Source organism: Caretta caretta, chromosome 3 (genome assembly GCF_965140235.1).
Source record: "Caretta caretta isolate rCarCar2 chromosome 3, rCarCar1.hap1, whole genome shotgun sequence".
Lineage (NCBI taxonomy): Eukaryota > Metazoa > Chordata > Testudines > Cheloniidae > Caretta > Caretta caretta.
In genome coordinates, this window is record NC_134208.1 from 151,867,097 (window position 1) to 151,891,041 (window position 23,945).

The 23,945-nt window shown below is 43.0% G+C and overlaps 1 protein-coding gene across 1 annotated transcript in view; it reads left to right on the forward strand.

Annotated features, from left to right (window-relative positions):
* DNAH8 (dynein axonemal heavy chain 8) overlaps positions 1-23,945 on the forward strand; it is a 598,059-nt gene that overhangs the window by 273,076 nt on the left and 301,038 nt on the right. The window contains exons 34-35 of the mRNA XM_048843472.2: positions 1,947-2,084; positions 15,740-15,980. Coding sequence (XP_048699429.2) covers positions 1,947-2,084; positions 15,740-15,980 — 379 coding nt within the window. The remainder of the gene's footprint in view (positions 1-1,946; positions 2,085-15,739; positions 15,981-23,945) is intronic.

Here is a 23,945-nt window from a genome sequence, read left to right on the forward strand (position 1 = left end):
GCACAGCATCATTATATCAGTAGCCTGCTGGGTGTATACCTGCTGGGTGTACAGAATATCTTAGTGGACACCTTTGTTGCTTTTTTTCCCTTCTGTTTGCAACCTTTGTTGCTTTTTTCCTCTTTTTTGTTCTCCTTGGGTACTTGTTTACTTCTGACACCATGTCATGCTCCTCAACCAGAAATAGACTGACTACAGAACTGTCTTCTGAGCAAGATTCACACCAGATACAAGAGCCTTTAATGTTCTGCCTGTATGGCTCAAATAAGGTATGTTGCCACAATGCCACCTAGTGGCCCAACAGTATAATACAGCTTATCATTCCATTACACAAGTGGCCTTTGAATGGCTTCATTAACCAGGGCAGCAGAGGATAAGATGGGTCTTCCAGGATAACCAGAGCAATCTCCACACCATTAATGTCCACAGGGAGCAAATTGCCCTTTCTCCATTAATTTAAAAATAGTACTGAGTTTCAAAAGATCCTAGCATCATGCATCCTTCCAGACCATCTTGAAATTATGTTTGTAAACCTGCTATGGTGGTCAACCAGCCCTTGGAACACTATGGAGAAATACCCATACATTTCTGTTTATTAATTCTGAGCCTTGGTGTGTGTGTGTGGCAAATAATAGGCACATGTAAGGCCATCAATTGCCTTACTACACCTTGAGAACCCTATATAGGCAAAGTCATCAATAATCTCTTGATCATTGTCATGGTTTGTAAACCAGTGCAATGGTACCTTATGTATTGCATCACACGCCTTTGTGACAATGGCCCCAACAGTTCGCTTTCCTATGTCTATTTGGTTGACTACAGACTGGTAGCATTCAGGGATGGCAAACTTCTATATGGCAGTGGCAACCCACTCTTCCGCAGGTAAGGGACATCTCATGTTGGTACAGTGCTGCTACAGTTCTGGTGCTAGTTCAGCACATATCTAAAAAGGGTTGCCTTCACTATCCTGAAATTCTCTTGCCACTGTTAGTCATCCCAGGTCTGCAGACTGATCCATTCCCACCAATTGATGATGATTCCCTGAACCCAGAAACAGTGCTGCATGGTGTGAGGCTGCTCCAGGAACAGCTCCTGGAGTAGCAGTTGCTCAGCATTATCCTCTTCTTCCTCATTGTCATTTGGCTTCCTCTGCTGCTGTGGAAGCTCAAGCTTCTGTTGATGCCACATCATCTGCTTGGTGGTGCACTGGGCAAGTCGAAAATCAAAGTTATCCAGCTTCAAAAGCTGAAATACAGCCAAAGCAGCTTTTGCATATTTATAGTTGCCAACATAGTCTTGTGGAGCATTGTTGGATCCATACTGGCCAACAGCAATTTGAAAATGGTGCTAGCGTACCCAGAAATGAAGCACTTGATTTTTATAAATGTGAACCTACTGGGCTTCTGCTATGCATCCCACAATGCATAGCGAGGAAAAATCCCAGAATGCACACTGCTGAGCGGCGAAGCAAAGGACCATAAGATATCCTCAGAGAATGCCATGTGTTTAGTACACAGCAAGCTGCTACCATGTGAATGCAATGATACCAATTGAAAGAGGGCACAGCTGACTTGTGTGCATGCTATTAAAGTGCGGCTTGCGTGTTGCATGTGAACTAATGCGCGTCAAATCAGTCTGGTTTGTCCCCCAACATCCCCCCACATAGCAAGCCCCGAATTAGTCTACCTGAAACTTTTGCAATATTGTTATTAATATCAAACAACTTGATTATTGGGCTATTCATACTAGTACTTCACATTGTTTTATTACTTGATTGCTGTTATTGTTCTCTTCGCTAGAGTACATAGACACAGCTTTCTATCCCCAAAGGCTTGCATTCTAAAAAGATTTTAGTTATTCTTCTGTACTCATAATAAATGAACAGAAATTATTACACTGTCTTTCAGTAGCTGATTCTAATGGTTGATATGATTTTTATCTTGTAGGAAGGAGCTTGGCTTGCTTCAGAAATTATATGGATTATATGATACTGTAATGAACAATATCAGTGGGTATTATGAGATACTTTGGACAGATGTAGATATTGAAAAAATTAATGCTGAACTTTTGGACTTTCAAAACAGGTATTCCTCCTAATATGAACTTTTTAACAGGTTAAATTTGAATATAAATAATGATAATTGCATTACAAATAACTTAGTATCTTTAAAGCATCTTGATATATAGATAAATTTGGAAAATTTGTTAATAGTGTTTGTCAAAGGGTGACTGGCTCCTTTGAGGGGATATGAGTCCCAGCCCCAACTGTTACTAATCAGGTGCCTCTTTGCTGAGGTTGTGGGGCTAGGTTCAGGTGACAACTGGAAGATTACCTATTCTTTATAAAGGCCAACAGGAGCTTTGTGCTGGAAAACAGTAGGGGAAAGAACCAAGTTATTAGGTGATTTCTAGACAGATGGCTTAGGGAGTGAACTGTAGGGAGTAGAAAAGCTGCTGCAGAAATCCCTGGCTCAGGGCAAGGATGGGGAGAGACCGAGAGAGGTGAGGGAAAAGCCACTGGGAACAGTAAACAATCTTGGGTGAACTATATATTGGGTATTTTGCCCAAGTTTTCTGTTTAATCAAAAAACTGTGCCCAGAGACAAGGACCTACAATAGACTCAGGTGTTACTTTGATCCTACCTGGACTAGTGAGCTAGCTCACCGGCTTACAGTATTGACTATAAGATTAAAATTTGAGAATCTCTTGAAACATTGTATACTATTCTTAAAATATATAGGTAACCTAAAATAACTTGAGAAACTGAACACCTTTTACAGTAGGCGTTCCTGTTATATAATTAGTAGGTGTACTACTCCAGTATTCTTGAAAAATTTAAAATATTTTGATACTTTGAAGTCGAATGAGTCATAGTTTGCTCACAAAAAAGTTTTCTAATTTTTTTAATTTATTTTATTCTTAGTGCTTTAGAAATTAGCTTCAGTATTATGTGAGGAAATATATAGCATGGAAGATGGGGGCTAGGTTTATTGGACAGAATAGATTTTTTTTTTGTTCAGCATAGCTTCTTTCCTCTGTCACTACTAATGGGTTAATGCCCCCCACCTGTGGAATTTGTAGGCAATCCAAAGTTGTTCCTGGAGGCTCCAGGACAATGCCTCATCCTTCAGCTCAAGCTACCAGATGTCCAGCCTCTGGTGGCATAATAAATTGGTGGTTCAGTTTCTCCTGTGCACTTTGTTTTATAACTTTAATTTGTATTTGTTGTTGTGCATCAGTAATTTATAATCTTTCTTCCATGTTCTCTTTCTCCCTTGGATTGGGTATTTGATAGTGTGATGGTTTCAGTCACCTAGATCTGTCACTGCTGTGCCTCCTTTCTGGGATTCCTCTGCCCGCCCTCCTCACAGGCAGTGCTCTCCCACAAATGTTGGGCTAAATCTAAGTGGTGTTCCCTATGTGAGGCAGCATGTACTGGCACTAGAGAGGGCAAATTATAGCCTACCTGTTCATAGCTAGCCAAACCTTGCATAGCCAGGGCACAAGGCTCAGAGTTGAACAGATATGTCAGGACATCACCTTCTCTCAGGAGCTGTGACTCCAATATAGAAAAGCCTGGAGGTTCTGAATATTTTGGGAAGAGGGAGGAGAAGGATGTTATCTGTCTAACCCAGAGGGTAAGTCCAGCATCAGAACTGGGCTGGAGTAGAAAACCTCCTGAAAGGATTCAAAGTCGTATCTCTACTCCACCCCAGTATTGAAGTGGGTACTTAGTTCCCTAAGGAAAAAAGCAGGCCTTCTACAAAGCCCTTTTCCTCCCATGATGAATCAGGATTCTTATGATCCTCAGGGGTAAGGTGAAGAAATGGGTTTTCTTCTTCAAGTGTCCTCTGCATATTCCCACTCTGTAGATATGCACCGACTGGTGTGGTTGAATGGTGCAGGCTTCTATTAGTAGTGCCTGATTGTTTATGTGCCCTTCTCCGCCCCCGCCCTCAGCATCTGATCATGTTTTGAGGGCATGGCTGTAAAAGGGGGCATAGCAGTGGTTAGCAGTCCCACCTCAGTTCCTTTTAACTGCTGCCTGGATGGATGTGAGCCTTCTTTGGATTCAATAGGTGCCATGTTTATTATTTTTAATAGTTAGATAGTTAGCACTTAGTGTTAGTATTAGTTACTGTTTGTTTTTGCAGATCCAAAGATCAAGAAGCATGGTTTTAAAAGATGTGGATTATGTCTGGCAGTTTTTCCAGAGTCAGATGCCCATGCTTGCTCGCTTAGGAGCAGGACATTCTCCTTGTTGTTGCTTGATGTATGTACTTTCACACCATGAGCTAGCAAGGACAGGCAAAACAGATTCCAAGCTCTCCTTATCAGTTAAAACCTCCAGATCTGAGGTGTCTAAGGTTTCAGATAATAAAAGCAAGAGGCCTGGTTTGGCTCCAAGTCCTTCAAGTTCCACAAAGTCTTTTGTGGTTAAACCACAAGGAGTCCAGTGGCACCTTAAAGACTAACAGATTTATTTAAACCGTCAGTCTTGGCAATGAGCTCCAGTTCCAAAGTCCTCTGACCTGGCTGCAAAGAAGGTACCAGAGTCAAGGAAATCAGGTTTGGAAGATAAATGACTTATGCTTGAAAATTCTATGGAACTAGGGCTCTCGGTTCTGAGGAAGAAAAAAGCCAGGTCAGAACACCTTTCCAGAGATTCATTGATTCCCTCAGATCATGAACATTCAGATCTGAGACACAAGGAAGGGGATTCTAAGAACACTGAGCACTTTCATTGGACTGTTCTAAGGAAATCTGCAGCCCAGATGTTATACCAGCACTGATAGCATCTAATGTAGGGTCCCTACAGGTGTCTGAAGAACTGTACTCCTCGGGTACAGTTGATATTTCTATAGCAAAGAAAGACTTGGATAATGATCTGTCTCCACACACTCTTTCTGAGAAGAAGAGGAACTTAGATGACTCCTTGGTTATGTTGCCTCCACCTCCCAGGACACCTTGGCTCTCCTAGAAGAACGATATCTCCTGTGTCAATGTTAAGAATACAATGTTAAGAACAGGCTCAGATCCATATTCAGAGGAAGAACTGGCTTCAATGACAGGACCTTTGTTAGACACAGACTATTACAAGCACGTCTACCCCCTGACTCTCACATACTACTGGACTGGACAAATTGGCAGGACTGGCAAGTACCTTCCTGGATTCCTTAGCTTTATTGGTCAGCTCCGGGCCTTCCATACCAACCTTCTTCCAAAGTCATGCCTCTGGTTCAGCATCAAACCAGAGAGGTTTTTGCGGGTCTACAGCATTCAGATCTAAGTTACACAAATTCAAGACACACAGACTTGAAGGAATATTCTGATCAGAGATGTTTGGATCCTACACTAATGGATCTGAAAATGAGACAAGTCCTTTATTCAAATTCAAGATGTTTTATATGATGAGGAAGAGGAAGTTGAGGTTCCTGTACAGACAAATATTTTGCACAACCAGGACTTTATGGGCATATCCTCTCCAGACAAAAATATTTGAATTGCCTAAGCTGCTTCACCATCTGAGGATGCCATTAAATTCCAAGAATTAATCAGCAGAATGGTTTCTATGTTGAAATTGCCTTCAGTTTCATTGGAGGAAACTTTGTACCCTGTTTTTGACATAATTGAAAATACTTCTTCAAACAAGGTTTCTCTGCCCCTTTTGAATGGTTTATGGCAATCAGCAAAATCAAAATGGGATACCCCATCTTCTTGACAGCCAATTGTAAGAAAGGTGGATACGCTTTACCAGATTCCATAAGAAGGGATCAGGAATGGAGAGCAGTACAGCATTGCACAGACCACCCAGAAAGTTTTTGGAGAGTGTTTGGCACAACTTCCTGGTGCAAGTGCTGGAGGAACCAACTACGGGTCATACTCCTCTTGATCTGCTGCTCACAAACAGGGAAGAATTGGTAGGGGAAGTAGAAGTGGGTGGCAACCTGGGCAGCAGTGATCAAGAGAAGTCGAGGTCAGGATCCTAACAAAAGAAGGAAGGGAGAGCAGCAGAATGTGGACCCTGGACTTCAGAAAAGCAGACTTTGACTCCTTTGGCGAACTGATGGGCAGCATCCAGTGGGAGGCTAATATGAGTAGGAAAGGAGTCCAGGACAGCTGGCTGTACAGTAACTCCTCACTTAAAGTCATCCCGGTTAACATTGTTTTGTTGTTACATTGCTGATCAATTAGGGAACATGCTCATTTAAAGTTGTGCAATGCTCCATTATTACCTTGTTTGGCTGCCTGCTTTCTCCACAACTGGAAGGCTCCCTATGCCGCCCCAACACCCCACAGCGCCTCCCGCCCTCCGGCAGACCCCACGGATCAGCGCCATCCCCCTCCTCCCCCCGCCTCCTGCCCGTAGCAGTCAGCTGGCTTGTGGTGTTTAGGAGGCAGGAGGGAAGGGGGAGGAGCAAGGACTCGGCGCGCAGACTCCCCCACCCTCCCCAGTCTCCTGAACACCACAAACCAGCTGATTGCCCTGGGCAGGAGGGTGGTGGGGAAGGGAGTGGGAGCCTGCGTGCCGAGTCCTCATTCTTCCCTCCTGCCTCCTAAACACTGCAAGCCAGCTGATTGCCCTGGGCAGGAGGGAGGGAGGAGGAGCGAGGACTCGGCTTGCCACCCCCTTCCCTCCTGCGGTGGCAATCAGCTGGCTTGCTGCATTCAGAAGGGAGGGGAGAGAGGGGGGAGGAGCGACGACGCAGAGTGCAAATTAAAGGGGGAGCAGGTGAGGGGGGGAGAAGAGGAGGGTCAAGGGTAGAGGCTTGGGGGAAGGGGTGGAGTGGGCGGGCTGAGGGTTGAGTGATGACAATCCTGACAGGGAATGCAGCTCCAAAGTGATTAGGGTAGTTGGTCACCTAATGACTTGCTATAAAGAAATTTACCAAGAAAAAAAAAAGGAAAGCAAAACAACAAACTCTAGATTTGTTTTTTCGAGTTCAGAAAGTTCAGCAAGAGGAGCAGCTGGACAATCCACCCTCTTCCACTGTCTGACTCCACCACCTCAGCCAAGCTTCATACTCAGCAATGATGATTGTAGTGTTAAATTGCTTGTTCAGGAGTCAATGACCCGTATGACTGCCAGTGCTGAAAGCCGAAAGGAAGCCACTGGCATGAAGAATGAAGTGCTCAACCCCAAGACAAAAACCAAACTTGTTTTTTGGAACATACGGACAATGTACGAAACAGGGAAGCTAGCTCAGGTCACAGCAGAGATGAGACGCTACAGCTTATACATCCTGGGTGTCAGCGAGAGCAGATGGACAGGATCAGGAAGATTAACAACAGCCTTGGGAGAAACTTTGCTGTTTTCTGGACGGGATGATGGAGAACACCATGAGGGTGTTGCCATCCTTTTGAAGAAGGGAGTGAAGCATTCCCTGCTTGAATGGAAAGCCATCAGCAGCAGACTTATGAGGGCCAGACTGAAAGGGAAACATAATATCACTCTGATTCAGTGCTATGCTCCGACAAATGACAGTGATAAAGAAGTAAAGGACAAATTCTACCTTACACTGTAAGCGAAGTTAGAGTGACTACCATGCCATGACCTAACTATCGTCATGGGAGACCTGAATGCCAAGGTCGGTAAAGACAACATAAACAATGACAGACCAATGGGAAGACATCGGTGTGGCACCATGAATGAAAACAGAGAAAGTGTTGTTGATTTCTGTAACATGAATGACCTAGTCATCAGCGGAACCCTGTTTGAACATTGTGAAATTCACAAGCTCACATGGTGTTCTCCAAACGGCAGAGGTAAGAACCAGATTGATCATATCATGATCAATGGCAAATGGCGATGCTCACTGACAGATGTGAAAGTGAGAAGGGGTGCAGATGTTGGCAGCGACCACCACCTTGTGACAGCCTCCATCAAGCTAAAACTGAGAAGTGTGGGTCCACCAAACAAGGGACATAGACGTTATGATATTGACAAGCTAAAGTCCCTTGAAATACAGAAAGCCTTCGTTCTGCAGTTAACTAACAGGTTTCAAGCACTTGCAGACCTTGATGAAGAGGAGGGGAATGCAGATCAGGAGATTAACAAGAAGTGGGACAAAGTAACAGCAATTTATAAACAGAGCAGTAAAGCCTGTCTAGGTTACAGGCAGAAGAGAAGGAAGGAGTGGATTACACACAGCACATGCAATGCCATAGAAACCAGATGAGCCCTGAAGAAAAAAGTTTTAGACACAAAATCCCAGAAGCTAAAGGATAGCAAGACACATCAGGAGGTCAAATGCCATATGAGAGCGGACAAACGGCATTATATTGATAATCTGGCAACACAAGCAGCTGCTCGTGGTGAGCAAGGAGCTGTCTACAAAATGATGCGGCTTATCAGTGGTAAACGCCAGACACCAACAAATACTCTCATCAGGAACAGACAAGGACACCTACTAACAACCGAAAAAGAACAAGAAATGCGCTGGACAGAGCATTTCAAAGAATTGCTGAACAGGGAGCCACCTAAAGAGGAAACAAACATCCAGGAGGCAGAAGAAGATCTTGATATTAACATAGACACCTCAACTAAGGAAGAGATCATTCAAGCCATCAAATCCTTAAAAAATGGGAAAGCTCCTGGCAAGGATAACTTGAATGCAGAAATGTTCAAGGTAAATCCTAAATTAGCAGCATCTATCCTGGCCCCTCTATTTACATCAGTCTGGGAAAGGGAAAAAGTGCCAGATGAATGGACCAATGGGGTTATAGCGAAGATACCAAAGAAAGGAACTCTCAGTGATTGTAATAACTGGCGTGATATCACACTTTTATCTGTGCCAAGCAAAGTACTGTGTAAGATCATAGTCCAGCGTATATCTGAGGCAGTTGATAGTATTCTTAGAAAAGAGCAAGCTGGTTTTCCGAAAGGGCATGGTTGCACATACTAGATCTTCACTCTACGAAACATAATAGAACAGTGCTTAGAATGGCAATGGCAACTCTACGTAAATTTCATAGACTTTGAGAAGGCTTTTGATAGCATTCACAGGACCAGCCTATGGTGCATTCTGTGTGCATATGGAATTCCTTTCCGTATAATCAATGTCATCAAAAGCTTCTATTTCAATTTTACATGTAGTCTTGAACACAGTGAGCTCAGTTTTGAAGTCAAAACAGGAGTACGTCAGGGGTGTGTCATGTCTGCAATCCTCTTCAATGTTGTTATCGACTGGGTAATGCGGCATACAACAGAAGACGTTCCAAGAGGCATTAAATGGACACTCTTCTCATCCCTTGAAGACCTGAATTTTGCAGATGATGTTGCTGTCCTATAACATACCCAACACCATATACAAGAAAAAACAACTTGACTCAACGCATTCAGCCAGAAATTGGACTGAAAATCAACCTCAATAAGACAGATATCATGACCTTTAATATTACCTCACCATCACCAGTACGGATTATGTTCTCACCAATGTAGAAACATTCACATACTTGGGCAGCACCATCAGCCAGGACGGTGGAACAAGCCAGGACATCTGGAACAAAATTAATAAAGCCAGGAACGCTTTCAGGAGCTTAAATACAGACTGGAATTCATCAAAATACAACACAAAACCAAACTTAAGATTTATCAAAGCTGCATACTTTCAACACTACTTTATAGTGCAGAATGCTGCGGAATGATAAAGTATGACATGTCCAAACTGTCTTCATTCCGTACAACTTGTCTCAGAAAAATCCTCCATATCTTTTGGCCCAGAACAATCTCAAACCAAGATCCATTGACACCATGTAGCCAAGAGGATCTGAGCACCATCATTGCCAGGAGGCGTTGGAGATGTATCAGTCGTGTGCTTTGGATGGAAACTGATTCGATCACCAGAGTAGCAATAAGATGGACACTTGAAGGCTAGCAAAAACGAAGGTGCCCGAAAACAACATGGCGAAAAGCTGTGGAAGCTGAGCTGAAAAACCTGGGGCACAGCTGGGGAACCATTGAAAGACTTGCCAGAAACGGACAGGAATGGAGCAGCTTCATCACTGCCCGAAATGCCAGAGGTGTAATAGGAACATGATGATGATGATCTGATAAGGGTATGGATCCTCTGTCAGCACCTATTCAGTCTATATTAAGCTATATTTAAAGAATAAAGGTTTATCTATTGCACCATTAAGGGGGCATTTAGCTGCAATAGCAGCTTTTCATGTGCAAATTGATGGTAAATCAGTATTCTCACAGGATGTTGTTAAAGAGGTTTTTTAAAGAGTTACTAAATTTGTATCCCCCAGTAAGAAATTCTATAGTGCCATGGGATTTGAATTTAGTAATATCACAGCTTATGTCTTTACCCTTCGAGCCCTTATCTTCTGTTCCATATTTAATCTGTCATGTAAGAGTGCTGTTATTATAGCAATAATATCATACAGGAGGGTTAGTCAATTTCAGCTTTAATGGCTGACCCTCCGTTTATGAGTTTTTATAAGGACTATGTAGTTTTTCATCCACATCCAAGATTCATACCAAATGTCATTTCTGACTTCTATGTCAATCAATCCATTATTCTACCCCAGTCTTTTTTGCCAGATCTCATTCAAATAATGGTGAATCAAAATTACACTGTTTGAATGCAAAATAATTTTATCATTCTATTTCAATAAGACTGAGGATTTTAGTTCTTCACAGTAATTTTTTCATATGCAGGCTAACTTTAAAAGGAATTCCATTTCTGCATAAAAATTTCCTAAATGGGTCAGAGTATAATTGAAAGTTATAAAAATGCATCACGATCTCCTGTTCAACTGAGAGCACACTCCATTAGAGTATTGGTGGCCTCAGTGACGTTTGGAAAATGTCCCATTAGTAGAAATTTGTAGAGTCACCACATGGATTCTATACATACATTTACAAAACATTATTTCTTAGATTTTGCAACCAAGTAGCATGCCAAGTTTGGTAGATCAGTTCTTCAGTCAATGTTTAGTTAGGACTCCTTTCCCACCATCTGGTTTTCTATATGTACTGCTGATTAAACTATCCCAAAAGAGGGAATATGAAGAGAACAGTCAGGTAAGAAATTAAGGTTATTTACCTGTAACCAAAGTTCTTCAGGATAGACTTTGCACATTCATAATCCCTATCCTCTTTCCTCTTTTTTGTGGAGTACTGTCTTCCATTGGCTCAGCATTAGCAATGGAAGGAACTGAGACAATAACAGCTGTCATGCCCTCTTTTATAGCCATGCCCTTAGAATATGTTCAGATGCTGAGGGTGGGGACAGAGAGGGACATATGAACAATTGGTTAGGCACTACTAGTACAAGGCTGCACTGTTCAACAGCACTAATCGACACATATCCAAAAATGAGAATATTCAGAATCCATTTTGCAGAACCTCCATCACAGGTGTGTACCCTTCATTTCTTAGTGGTGCCGAAACCTTTCTGTTCAAAGTATGTTCTTTCCAAAATTCCTAGGAAATAGTTCTCCCTTCATTTGTTTTAGCCCTTGCCATGGATTTACAGGGTCTCTGCTATGTTCTGGCCTTTTAACAGCCTATTGTTAAAGTAACCCCTGTAGTGTACTGGATCCCAAGGGTGCACACTTTCTCACAAGGGCAGGCCACACAACCTCAACTGCTCCTAGATTGGGCCTTTGTGCTCCAGCAACCCCTGTTTCTCACTGTGAGCTCTTACAGTGACTCCACCTTAGTTCAGACTCCTGTGGAGACTTCTATATCTTCAAGAAGCAATGGAAATTGAGTATCTGTAGTGAAGGAGGGCAGCCTTTTCCAAACAAGGTAGCATTTCTTAGTGAACTGGAAGTCCTTAGTTTATCATGGTAAAGCAAAGCTCATGTCAGAGTTCATATTGGTAGGAGCAATGGCTCCAAGATGCCATGTCTTCTGAGACCCATCTTGGTTCCAAATCAATCTGTGTGAGTCCAGTGGCATCCTTAAAAACAATCCCTTGACAATGTATCCCTTTCTTTCTAGCTGTGGTCTTTTCACCCTGCTTCTGTGCAGAGTGTTAGAGGAAGTAGCTAAACTTACTCTTGGCTGTAGGTCACTAGGTGTTAATGCCCTTGCTGTTGGCTTTGCAGCTGCCAGTGCAGGGACTTCCATTTATATGTATTTATTCTATTCAGTTCATGTAAATATACCTGGTTTCAAACCAGATCTTGTCTACACTATAACTTACTTTGGTATAATTGTGACGTTCCCCTGGTGTTATCTGGACCGGTGATCTGCTAAGTCACCGAAATCCTCAACTCTGAGAGCCAGCCTTACCCTTCTCCGCTGTAAGAACCCCCATTCCTATGCACAGCCTCTGGCATGTCAGCGCACCCGAATGCCACTAGCCAATATCTCCGGTCCCAGACACAACCCTAGGAACCTCCGTCTTGTAGTGTCCCGTTATGCCCGCTGGACGCTGCAAGCTTATGTGAGTTTGTCAGTTTAACAAATAAATTGATATGTACCAGCCTTGTTATCCCAAGGGGAGCCTCTGACATGCTTCAAACCAAACGCACTGCTTCAGGTACAACAAACAAACAAATTTATTAACTAGAAAGATAGATTTTAAGTGATTATAAGTCAAAGCACAAGTCAGATTTGGTCGAATGAAATAAAAGCAAAACGCATTCTAAGTTGATCTTAACACTTTCAGTGCCCTTACAAATTTAGATGCTTCTCACCACAGACTGGCTGGTTGCCCTTCAGCCAGGCTCTCCCCTTTGGTCAGCACTTCAGTCGCTTGGTTGTGGTGGTGTCTGTAGATGTAGGTAGAAGAGAGAGAAAGAGCATGGCAAACGTCTCTCCATTTTATCATGTTCTTTCTTCCCTCTTGGCTTCCCCCTCCCCCAGGGTCAGGTGAGCATTACCTCATCGTAGTCCCTGACTGACCAAAGGAAGAGTGGTGACTCACTGAGAGTCCAACAGATCCTTTTTTGCAGTCTAGACCTTTGTTCCTGTGAGGCTGGGCTGGGTGTGTGAACTGCCCCTCTGTTCCTGGAGAGTTTTGCCTGGGCTTGTTTTAAGCTATGAGGACACATTTTCAGCCTTATAACTATGTACATGAAATTACAACCTATAACATTACTGTAACATTACTATAACAACAATGCTCAGTGCATCATGAGCCTTCCGAAGACATCCAACATGACACACCTTGCATTGGATACCACACAATCACATTATAAGGATGAACATGGGGGTGCAGGGTGTTCCCCCGAGATACAGAGTGTCACAATAACTTAAGTCATTCAGGGATGTGAATAATCCACACCGCTGAGCAATGTAAGTTATACCGACCTAAGCACTGGAGTTGACAGCGCTATGTCGGCAGGAGAGCTTCTTCCACCAACATAGCTACCACCTCTTGTGGGAGGTGGAGCAATTAAGCTGACTGGAGAGCTCTCTCCCATCAGCATAGGGCGTCTTCACCAGAAGAACCTCCGTAACACTTCTAGTGTAGATGTAGCACCAGATTGCATACATGACACCAGTCATGCCTCCCTCCCTTTTATGCTCAGTGTTATAGAAATACTGTCACAGGGTACCTGGTCCCTGTGAGTAGAGCTGGACTAAGCTCCCTTGTGTCAGAACAGGTGAGCCCAATTCAGACAATTAAAGGTGATTGGTCTATACCTGAAGCTTTAAAGGGCAGGAAATGAAGGAGGAGAGAGTGATTGAGACAAGCTGTGCCTGGGGAAGAGAAGCCATAGTGGAGTGGAGCTAACTCCAGTGGTGTGTCTCTGGAGCAAAGAGCCAGGTGGCTGGGGAAACAGCCCTGGGGCTGCTGCTCCATGAAGGGAGGACAGCAGATTAAAACTGAGAAGCTGTCAGGAGCAGGAGTGCCAGAGATCCGTCTGAGGAGTGGCCCTGAAGTCTGAGACAACGGAGAGAGTTAAAAGACGGTTTTCTGTTTGTTTACTTGCCTGTTTTAAGAAAATGAACCATCCTCAAGGAGATTGGGAGTGGCAGTGTGTGCTTGAAAGCTGGGAAGAAGCTCCACCCTGTGACAAATACATAGTGAGCAGCTAAACTAAAGCGAACATATGGATCATAAAAATATAACCAAAATTCTTACATTGATCACGCACCTTGGAAGGTGTTGGCACTGGTTTTATGACAAAAAGAAAAGGAGTACTTGTGGCACCTTAGAGTCTAACACATTTAGTCTCTAAGGTGCCACAAATACTCCTTTTCTTTTTGCGAATCCAGACTAACATGGCTGCTACTTTGAAACCTGGTTTTATGACCTATTACAAAAATGTGTATAACATACCCTGCTATCTCCCAACCCCCCATTGTCCTATGACTGCAGAGGTGTTAACTGCCCACTTCAGTTTAAACGGGCTCCTACACCATGTGTGAACCCCTGATGCTTAAGAAGTCTGTCCCACCTTGTATTTATCTTGGACGCTCTGATTACCTTTTCCAGGTATGAAGAAGAGCTCTATGAAGTTTAAAAGTTTGTCCTCTCTACCAACAGAAATTGGTCCAATAAAAGATATTATCTCACCCACCTTGTCTCCCTCATATCATGGGACAACACATCTACAACAATAATGTGACACAAATGACATCCCTAGAAAGCTAAAGGTATATCTCAAACATTCAGAGTGCAGACCCTAATTGTTCTCTGCACATATCATTCCATCTAAAATGCCAGGGCCTTAGGGCCAGAAATTGCTTAGGCAAGATGTTAAAATCCTGCACCAGTTGCTATGCTAGATATCTGAGAAATATTTCTGGAGAAGAAATTGAGACTCTGTCTACAAGTCTCTATTGGCATTGTTGGAAATAGTTTGAGGAACACTTGCTAAGTAGGTTTCCATTCTTCTACAGGCCATCCTTTGGTAGGAGGGTATTACTGGGTTGGTTCCCAAATAATTCTTTAAATTCCAAGACTCTGGCTTTATATGGGGGGACACTTCCACTTCTATCTATTATACTAGTCTAATCATTAAAACTGCTTTTTTCTTTTCTACTTATGTGATTCACTGCTCACTACTTCCTATTAGTGAGGTGACAACCTGTTCTGCAGAATGTGAAATCTCTTATCTGCTTTTCTTTCTGCTAGCAGGTTCTCCTCTCATCAATCCACTGTGCTAATCTGGTAAACAACTGGAATACAATTTGTAACAGATTTTTTCTCTAAAGGGAGAATTAGACAGACATATTTGCTTGACAATTAGCTGTAATATACCAAGTATGTCTTAATGCTACTAATAAGTTGCTGAAATGTTTCTACATCTTTGGAAGAATATTACTGATTACCTGAATTGAAGGATTAGGTTTAGTTCTGAAGCATTCAGCAATTATATTGATCTCTCTCCAAATTTCAAATTAACCCATTAGTAATGAATGAGGGTAGAAATGGCTAAGAGAAAATTATCAGATAATAAATCTTGCACTTGCATTAGAAGATTACTTTCTTGGAGTTCTGTTTAATCCACCACCTGTGTGAGAGTGGGATTGAAGGGATAACATTATGCTTTTTAGAACAGTGCTTACAATGATTTTTGCAGGAAAGATAGACACTGATATCACTGGTACACTATTTAAATGAAATTGATATAAGTCAACAGACTAATTGTTCAGCCATTGTTACTGAGAAAATAATTTTGGTGAAACAATGGTGTCTGTTTTAAATCGCCTATTTTTTTTCAAATATACATTAAAATATTTCAAGGTCCTTTTTGATAAAATATTAAATCAACAATATCAGAAGTGTACAAATGTATCAATTATTATTATTTACTGAATTAAAGGTGCCGCAAACTTCCCAAAGGACTTAAAAACTGGCAAGCATTTTTAGACCTCAAGAAAAGAATAGATGATTTTAGTGAGTCATGTCCACTGTTGGAAATGATGACTAATAAAGCAATGAAGGAGAGACATTGGAATCGCATTGCTGAAACAACAGGACATCAATTTGATGTGGAATCAGATTCTTTTTGTCTTCGAAACATCATGGAAGCACCACTTCTTAAACATAAGGATGATATTGAGGTAAGTGCATACATTGCTTTTGATCCTTCAATTTATATTTTCAGGAAAGAACAAAATATTAATTGTATAAAAGTTATATTTATGATGCATTTAAGGACTTTTTCATTATGAAATAAAACACTATTCTGAAACAATGCATGGTATGTTAAATAGTTGTTGTCCATTATAGAATCATAGAAATGTAGGGCTGGAAGGGACCTCAAAGGTCATCTAGTCCAATCCCCTCTGTGCTGAAGCAGGTCCAAGTATACCTAGATCATCTCTGACAGGTGTTTGTCTGACGTGTTCTTAGAAACCTCCAATTACTGGGATTCCACAACCTCCCTTGATAAGCTATTTCAGTACTTAACTATCCTTGTAGTTAGAAAGTTTTTCCTAATGTCTAACCTAAATATCCCTTGCTGCAGATTATACCCATTACTTCTTGACCTACTTTCAGTGGACATTGAGAACAATTGATCACCATCCTCTTTACAACAGCCCTTAACATATTTGAAGACTGTTATCGGGTCCCCCCCTCAGTCTTCTTTTTTCAAGACTAAACGTACCCAGGTTTTTAAACCTTTCCTGTACCTTTTATCATTTTTGTTGCTCTCCTTTGGACTCTCTCCAGTTTGTCCTCCTCTTTCTTAAAGTGTGGTGCTTAAAATTTGACATATTAATCCATCTGAGGCCTCACCAATGCCAAGTAGAGTGGAATAATTAACGCTTATCTCTTATATGATGCCCTTGGTAATGCACCATAGAATGACATTTGCTTTTTGCACAAATGCATCACATTGTCGACTCCTATTCAGTTTGTGATCCAGTAAAATCCTCAGATCTTTTTCAATAACAATGTTATTAGTGTGCTGCTTTTCCTTTGGTCTGCCTGCCCCTCTAAGGGTGTCTTCCAAAGTGCTAGTTAACACTGTTTTCCTCTGGCAAAAAGGGTTCATGTATACCAACGTTGAGATTGCCTGCTCAGAGCACCATTCCTGGAAAAGGCTCACAAAGCTGCGGTCCCACAGCTCAGATTCTGTTCTGAAGCAACATGTATTTGTCATCACCAAGAGCAGAATGACACCACATGGGTCAATATTACTTCTGGGAATAATCAGGTATCAACCTCCACATATATTTATTTCTGTCAGAGAACAGGATTCAGAAGCTGGTGGCCACAGGGTGCAAAGTCATTCGATCTCCAGTCACATCTGTCAGGGCTCTGTCTGGGATCAGAATGATGGTCACTTGCACCAACATACTGCTGGGTCTTGAGAAATTAAATCTAGCTACATGAGATTTGAGAGGTAATAATTAATATAGGTTATTCAGATGCTTTTATCATATCTTTAGCCTTGAGAAAGTATACCCAGGGCCTGGTCTATATGTAAGGCTGTATATATATAGAGAGAGAGCTAAGTTATTAACATATAAGGATCCAGTCAAGACAAGGGCAAAGCTTTTATTTCTTTCTATGTTTTTTTTTTTTAATTTTTATAGTAAGTCTTAATATGAGCCAAAATCCTCAGACTTTAAAATCCAGATAATAAACATTTCCAGCTCACTAGAAATGCAAGTGGGTGCAGGATGTTACTCTCTTCCGGACATAAGAATTCTTGGAGCTGCCTCACTTCTAATCTCTACACCAATGAGCAGAATTCCCACTTGGGATTAAAATCTTACATTAAAAATCCAGATGAAGCATCCCTTTGATCCCTTTTCAGAAGTGCCCTTAGACTTTTTAAAAGGCTTATCTCCTTTCAGTCATTTCAGTAAATAGCGTTTTCAGAAGTTAAGGTCTTATTGGGGGACAGCGGCTGTTCACCTCTTCATGAGGACAAAGATGTACTGAGAGTTAATTCTTTATTCCCAAAATAAACCCAGTTACAAAAAATTATTTTCCCCATCACTTTTGCCCCCTATAAAAAAAACCTTTAAAAACAAAACAAAAAGTGAAACAAAAACCTTCCACTCTTTTGGCATACTCTTGATGTCAAAGGTCTAAAAATCAACATTGAATGTAGTACCCAATTCAGAAAAATCTCTACTTCTCTTGGTCTGTATACCCATCATAAACAAATGAAAAACAAGCAAAGAAAAACAGAAGAAATATTGCAGGTTTTTTATTAGTTGGCTAAGTTGGTGCATTTCAGATGCTTTCAAAAGAAGAAATCTTTTTTTCCCCTTGAAAATTTGTGCTTATTTATTCAAAGTAATTGAAGATTCATATATAACAGAGAGAGATATCCAGTGGCCACCTGGTCGTGTTTCCACACCATCACTAAGATTAACCATTTAAACATGTAGGCTTCATCAGTCTCTGCCTTTGGAGGTAGGGATTTGCACATTATGCTCCCTTAAAAAAGAGACACGTCTACCTCCTCGTTCGTTCTTTGTTTCTCTCCCCAATGATTCACTGTTATTGGACATCGCATTGCAGTGGATCTGTGGACTTTCTCTGTGAAGAACAGGAAAACTTAACCCAAAATCTCCTTTATTCTAGCAGGAAAGTCTGGAGAGAGCGAAGCCAACTGACAAAAGAATTATAGTTCTGAGGAAGGCTTAATCTGTCAAATTCGGCTCCATTTTCTTTAGAGGCGTGATATATCTGTCCTCCAATATTTGAGGTGAAATTTGAAGTTTTCCCTGCTGGAGGAAGTGTTTTTATATGATTTTTTCTGTCTAATAACCTGAGAATTAAAGTTTAAAGGAATTAGCTCTACAAAGCAACTTTGGAAGTATTTCAGACTGAATAATGCAAGTATAGCCGCTTCAAGCTGTGATTAACAGGTCTGGGACCTTCCTCTAAAGAACTGCAGCAAGGGTGAGCCCCACTGTAATAGATCTATGGCCCTTCCCTCTAGAAGAAAGGAAAATTTTCAGGTAAGTTAAAGTTTTCCTATTCCTTATCTCGCCACAGTAGTCTAAACCAGTGGACAAATTGTTCTTCATTTGATTGGACTGGTCACAAAGCAGAACACTTTTTTCAGCCAAGAGACTCTAATTTCTTTTCTGCTTCCAGCTGTTCCATTGTTTTATGGAAGATGACAAACAGCTTTAATAGCTTCAATCACCACAGCCACAGAAATTTTCTCTCCAGATAGCAAGCTTTTCCTGTTTAGAGGCATGATCAACAGAGCCCACAGTACTTGTAATTTCTCTTTGTCCACTCACTTTAATACTTCTGATAGTCATATTGGGGTTAGAAGTCTTTCACAAGTGGTGGCAACTTCAGACTCCAATTTGGAACCACTCAATCAGGTATACTTGGGCCCATAGCCTTTATAGAGGCACAAGGTTGGGCAGTCTCCTTTTAGAAGCCCAATACACTTCTCAATTGCCAGAAGGGAGAACATTGTGAACTCAGGAGCTGTTCAGCTCCAGGGTGAACACTCCCTCAAACTGTCCAGTTCTTCTTTAAGTGATTGCATATGTCCATTCCATTTCTAGTGTGGGTACAACCTGCGCAGTCACTGGAACTTTTTTCCTTCAGTGATACCTGTTGGCACAGCTCAAATGCACTATGCGGCAATCACAGACAACTGGTGCCTCTCCATACTGGAAGCTCTGTAGCCAGCTGCCTGGGAGAGAGACAGGGGCTGACTCTGAGCATGCTGGAGGGAGGAGGGCTCTGGCTCGCTCGGCCACTGTCTCTGGAAGCCGAGCCTGGGCAGGGGGCAGCCCACCACCACTGCATCCACGTGCTCTCCCAGGCAACTGCTGTGCTGCACCCCTGGCCCCGCCCCTTCTGCTTCAGCTCTGGCTCTGACCCTTGTGCTCCACACCTAGGTGGCTGCTGGCGTGCACTTGACCCTCCATGCCCCCCGATGCGTCGCCTCTGGCTGCCGTGTGCTGTTGACATCGGTATAAAGGGACCAGCCAACCAAGAGCCCTCTTAGTTTCTTCTTACTGCTTGTGACAGTCACTGGAACTGCTCTTCTTGCATTTGCAAGTTCTCTGAGCAGACTTTGTTCTCTTGTATTGTAAATAGTTTGTGTTATTAAGGTTATTAGTATTTAGCTAGGGTTTTTTTTGTTTGTTTGTTCTTTTACCATCTCAGGGTTTCAGTTGACACCCAGTGCTGAAGGATGCCTTGATCACCGGGCTTCAAGTCCTACATTTCCTGAAATAAGGCTGTTCTTGTGAGCGACCTGCGCTCAAGTTGCAGTTAAAGTACCTGTGGGAGCTTGTATTGGAGAGAGCTGCCAAATTTGAAGTGACTTTAAGCCTCGCATGAAGAAAGATTGTGAAGCCAGGCTAAAGCTTCTACTCATGAAGGTGGCTTTGAGACCTCCATCTGAGTCAGGTCAGTCAGACTCTGCACTGACTCCCTTGACATCAGTAAGGAGTGTGCCTCCTGCTGTACCTGAGTCCCAATACCACTCACCATCCCCAATGCCTAAAAAGAGGCATAAAACTCAGACTGCTGAAAGGGAGAGATCCGCGGCACCGAAGTCTGCTAGGCATGGAGATAAGAGTAGAGTGCAGTCTAAGGCCTGGTCTAAACTAAAGCGTTAGGTCAATGTAAGGCAGCTAATGTTGACCTAATTATGTTAGTGTACATACTACAGCCTTGCTCCTGCCGATTTAAGTGCCCTACTACACCGACATATAACTTTACCTCCACGAGAGGCGTAGGGCTTATGTCAGTGTAGTTAGGGCCATGCAGTGTTCCTGTACACACTGTGTTACTTACATCTATTGGCTGTCATTCTTGTAAATTTCACGGCTCTGCTGGAGCCATGAAATTGACAAGAAAGCTGGCTCCCAGTTCCCCAGCCAGATTGCTTCCCGGTTTCCACTTCAGGCAGGGCTGCCACCCAGGCTCCCAGCTCAGGCTGCTGTCAGGACTCCCTGCTCCCGGGACCCCACTTCCAGCTGAGCTGCCAACCAGGTTCACTTTAAGGTCAGAAGGGACCATTGTGATCATCTAGTCTGACCTCCTGCACAACGCAGGCCACAGAATTTCACCCACCAACTCCTGTAACAAACCTCTAACCTATGTCTGAGCTATTGAAGTCCTCAGATCATGGTTTAAAGACTTCAAGGTGCAGAGAATCCTCCAGCAAGTGACCTGTGCCCCATGCTGCAGAGGAAGGCAAAAAAACCCCAGGGCCTCTGCAAATCTGCCCTGGAGGAAAATTCCTTCCCGACCCCAAATATGGTGATCAGCTAAACCCTGAGCATGTGGGCAAGACTCACCAGCCAGACACCCAGGAAAGAATTCTCTGTAGTAACTCAGATCCCACCCTATCTAGTGTCCCATCACAGGCCATTGGGCATATTTACCTCTAATAGTCAAAGATCAATTAATTGCCAAAATTAGGCTATCCCATCATAGCATCCCCTCCATAAACTTATCAAGCTTATTCTTGAAGCCAGATATGTTTTTTGCCCCCGCTGCTCCCCTTGGAAGGCTGTTCCAGAACTTCACTCCTCTGATGGTTAGAAACCTTCATCTAATTTCAAGTCTAAACTTCCTGATGGCCAGTTTATATCCATTTGTTCTTGTGTCCACATTGGTACTGAGTTTAAATAATTCGTCTCCCTCCATGGTATTTATCCCTCTGATATATTTATAGATAGCAATCATATCTCCTCTCTGCCTTCTTTTAGTTAGGCTAAACAAGCCAAGCTCTTTGAGTCTCCTTTGAGGTTTTCCATTCCTCGGATCATCCTAGTAGCCCTTCTCTGTACGTGTTCCAGTTTGAATTCATCCTTCTTAAACATGGGAGACCAGAACTGCACCCAATATTCCAGATGAGGTCTCACCAGTGCCTTGTATAACACCTCCTTATCTCTACTGGAAATACCTCTCCTGATGCATACCAAGACCTCATTAGCTTTTTTCATGGCCATATCGCATTGGCGGCTCATCATCATCCTGTGATCAACCAATACTCCGAGGTCCTTCTCCTCCTCTGTTACTTCCAACTGATGCGTCCCCAGCTTATAATAAAAATTCTTTTTATTAATCCCTAAATGCATGACCTTGCACTTTTCACTATTAAATTTCATCCTATTACTATTACTCCAGTTTACAAGGTCATCCAGATCTTCCTTTATGATATCCCGGTCCTTCTCTGTATCGGCAATACCTCCCAGCTTTGTGTCATCCACAAACTTCATTAGCACATTTCTGCTTTTTGTGCCAAGGTCAGTAATAAAAAGATTGAATAAGACTGGTCTCAAAACCGATCCCTGAGGAACTCCACTAGTGACTCCTTCCAGCCTGACAGTTCACTTTTCAGTACAACCTGTTGTAATCTCCCCTTTAACCAGTTCCTTATCCACCTTTCAGTTTTCATATTGATCCCCATCTTTTCCAATTTAGCTAATAATTCCCCATGTGGAACCGTATCAAATGCCTTACTGAAATCGAGGTAAATTAGATCCACTGTGTTTCTTTTGTCTAAAAAGTCTGTTATCTTCTCAAAGAAGGAGATCAGGTTGGTTTGGCACGATCTACCTTTTGTAAAACAGTGTTCTATTTTGTCCCAATTACCATTTACCTCAATGTCCTTAACTACTTTCTCCTTCAAAAAATTTTCCAGATGTCAAACTAACAGGCCTGTAGTTACCTGGGTCACTTTTTTTCCCTTTCTTAAAAATAGGTTCCTAGCTCCCCGCTCCCATCCAGGCTGCTGCTTGGGCTCTCAGCTCCCTGCTCCCCTCCAGGAGCCTGGCTGCCCCCCTGGGCTCCCCATTCCCCACTGGGAGCACAGCTGCGCCTAATGATGAGCTCCACACCCGAAGTCTGCTGCTGTGCTCACAGTGGGGAGTGGGGATCTAAAACCTCGGGGTGGGGAAGGGCAGCCAGGCTCCTGGTGGGGAGATCTGAGCCTAGGGTGGGGGGAGCCAGGCTTCCGGAGGGGAGATCTGTGCCCAGTGTCCAGTCGGCTGTCCTGTTGCTGGCGGGGAGTGGGGAGATGGGCGATCGGAGGGGAGCTGTGCACAGAGCTGAGAGCCCTGGCTCTCAGCTCCCCACACTGCTCCTCTTAAGTCAGCGGAAGAGTTTCTGGTGAGGACACACACCACCAACAGAAGAAGGGCAGTGTGGACATGAACCACTGTAGTAATTATTGCAGTGGCTGTAAATTGACCTAGCATAGGTTGACTTAAGTTTACACTGTAGACATGCCCTCAGTCTAAGCACTCCTCTGCTTCAGTACCACAGAAGACAGCATCGTTGATTCTGGTCCATAGGCAGGTTCCATCAACTCCAGAGCCAGAAGGAGCTCCTGTCACACCTGTGGCACCTCACCATACCAACACTATCTCAGAACCAATCACACGGGAGGCAACTGTGGCTGCCAGGGCCTTCCTGTGTGTTAGGTTGATGTAAGCTACATTGCTCTGGGGGGGTGATTTTTTGAGACCCCTGAATGATGTAACGTATATCAATTTAATCGGCAGTATAGACCAGGCCTCAGTCGTCTCTCCTGTGTTAGTGTCATGACCTACAGGCCTCAAACCTGGTCCACAGGCACAGTCTCGCAACACCCCTCTACTGGGCTGCCTGCTAACAACTGCTTACCCAGGACCCATGAAGCCCAGCCTCAGTTTGAGCCTCTACCCCTGATGTCCCATTGGCACAGTCCTGGAGCAGCTGATTGGCCCTTTTCCAATTCTCTGTCACCAATTCTGCTCCCTACAAGGCTACAGTGCAGATTCCATCACATATGCTTTCCTGCTACCCTGGATGGGAAATGCTTTTTATTATGCTTGTCCCCCAATCCCACTCCTACACAGAGATCCTACTAAAGATCAAGTAGGCCAACGTCTATGTTTTGTTAATATCCTCAGCATGGCTCCACCAACTGGTTCTCCATTCTACTGGACCTCTCAGTGGTGACTCCAATCTCACTCCTGTTGCATTTGGAATTGATGTCTCAGGATCATGGCTGGCTGCTCCACCCAAACCTGTGATCCCTTCTTTTAACAGCCTGGAAGCTCCAGGAAATCCCAAAGAGCAGGCTTGTT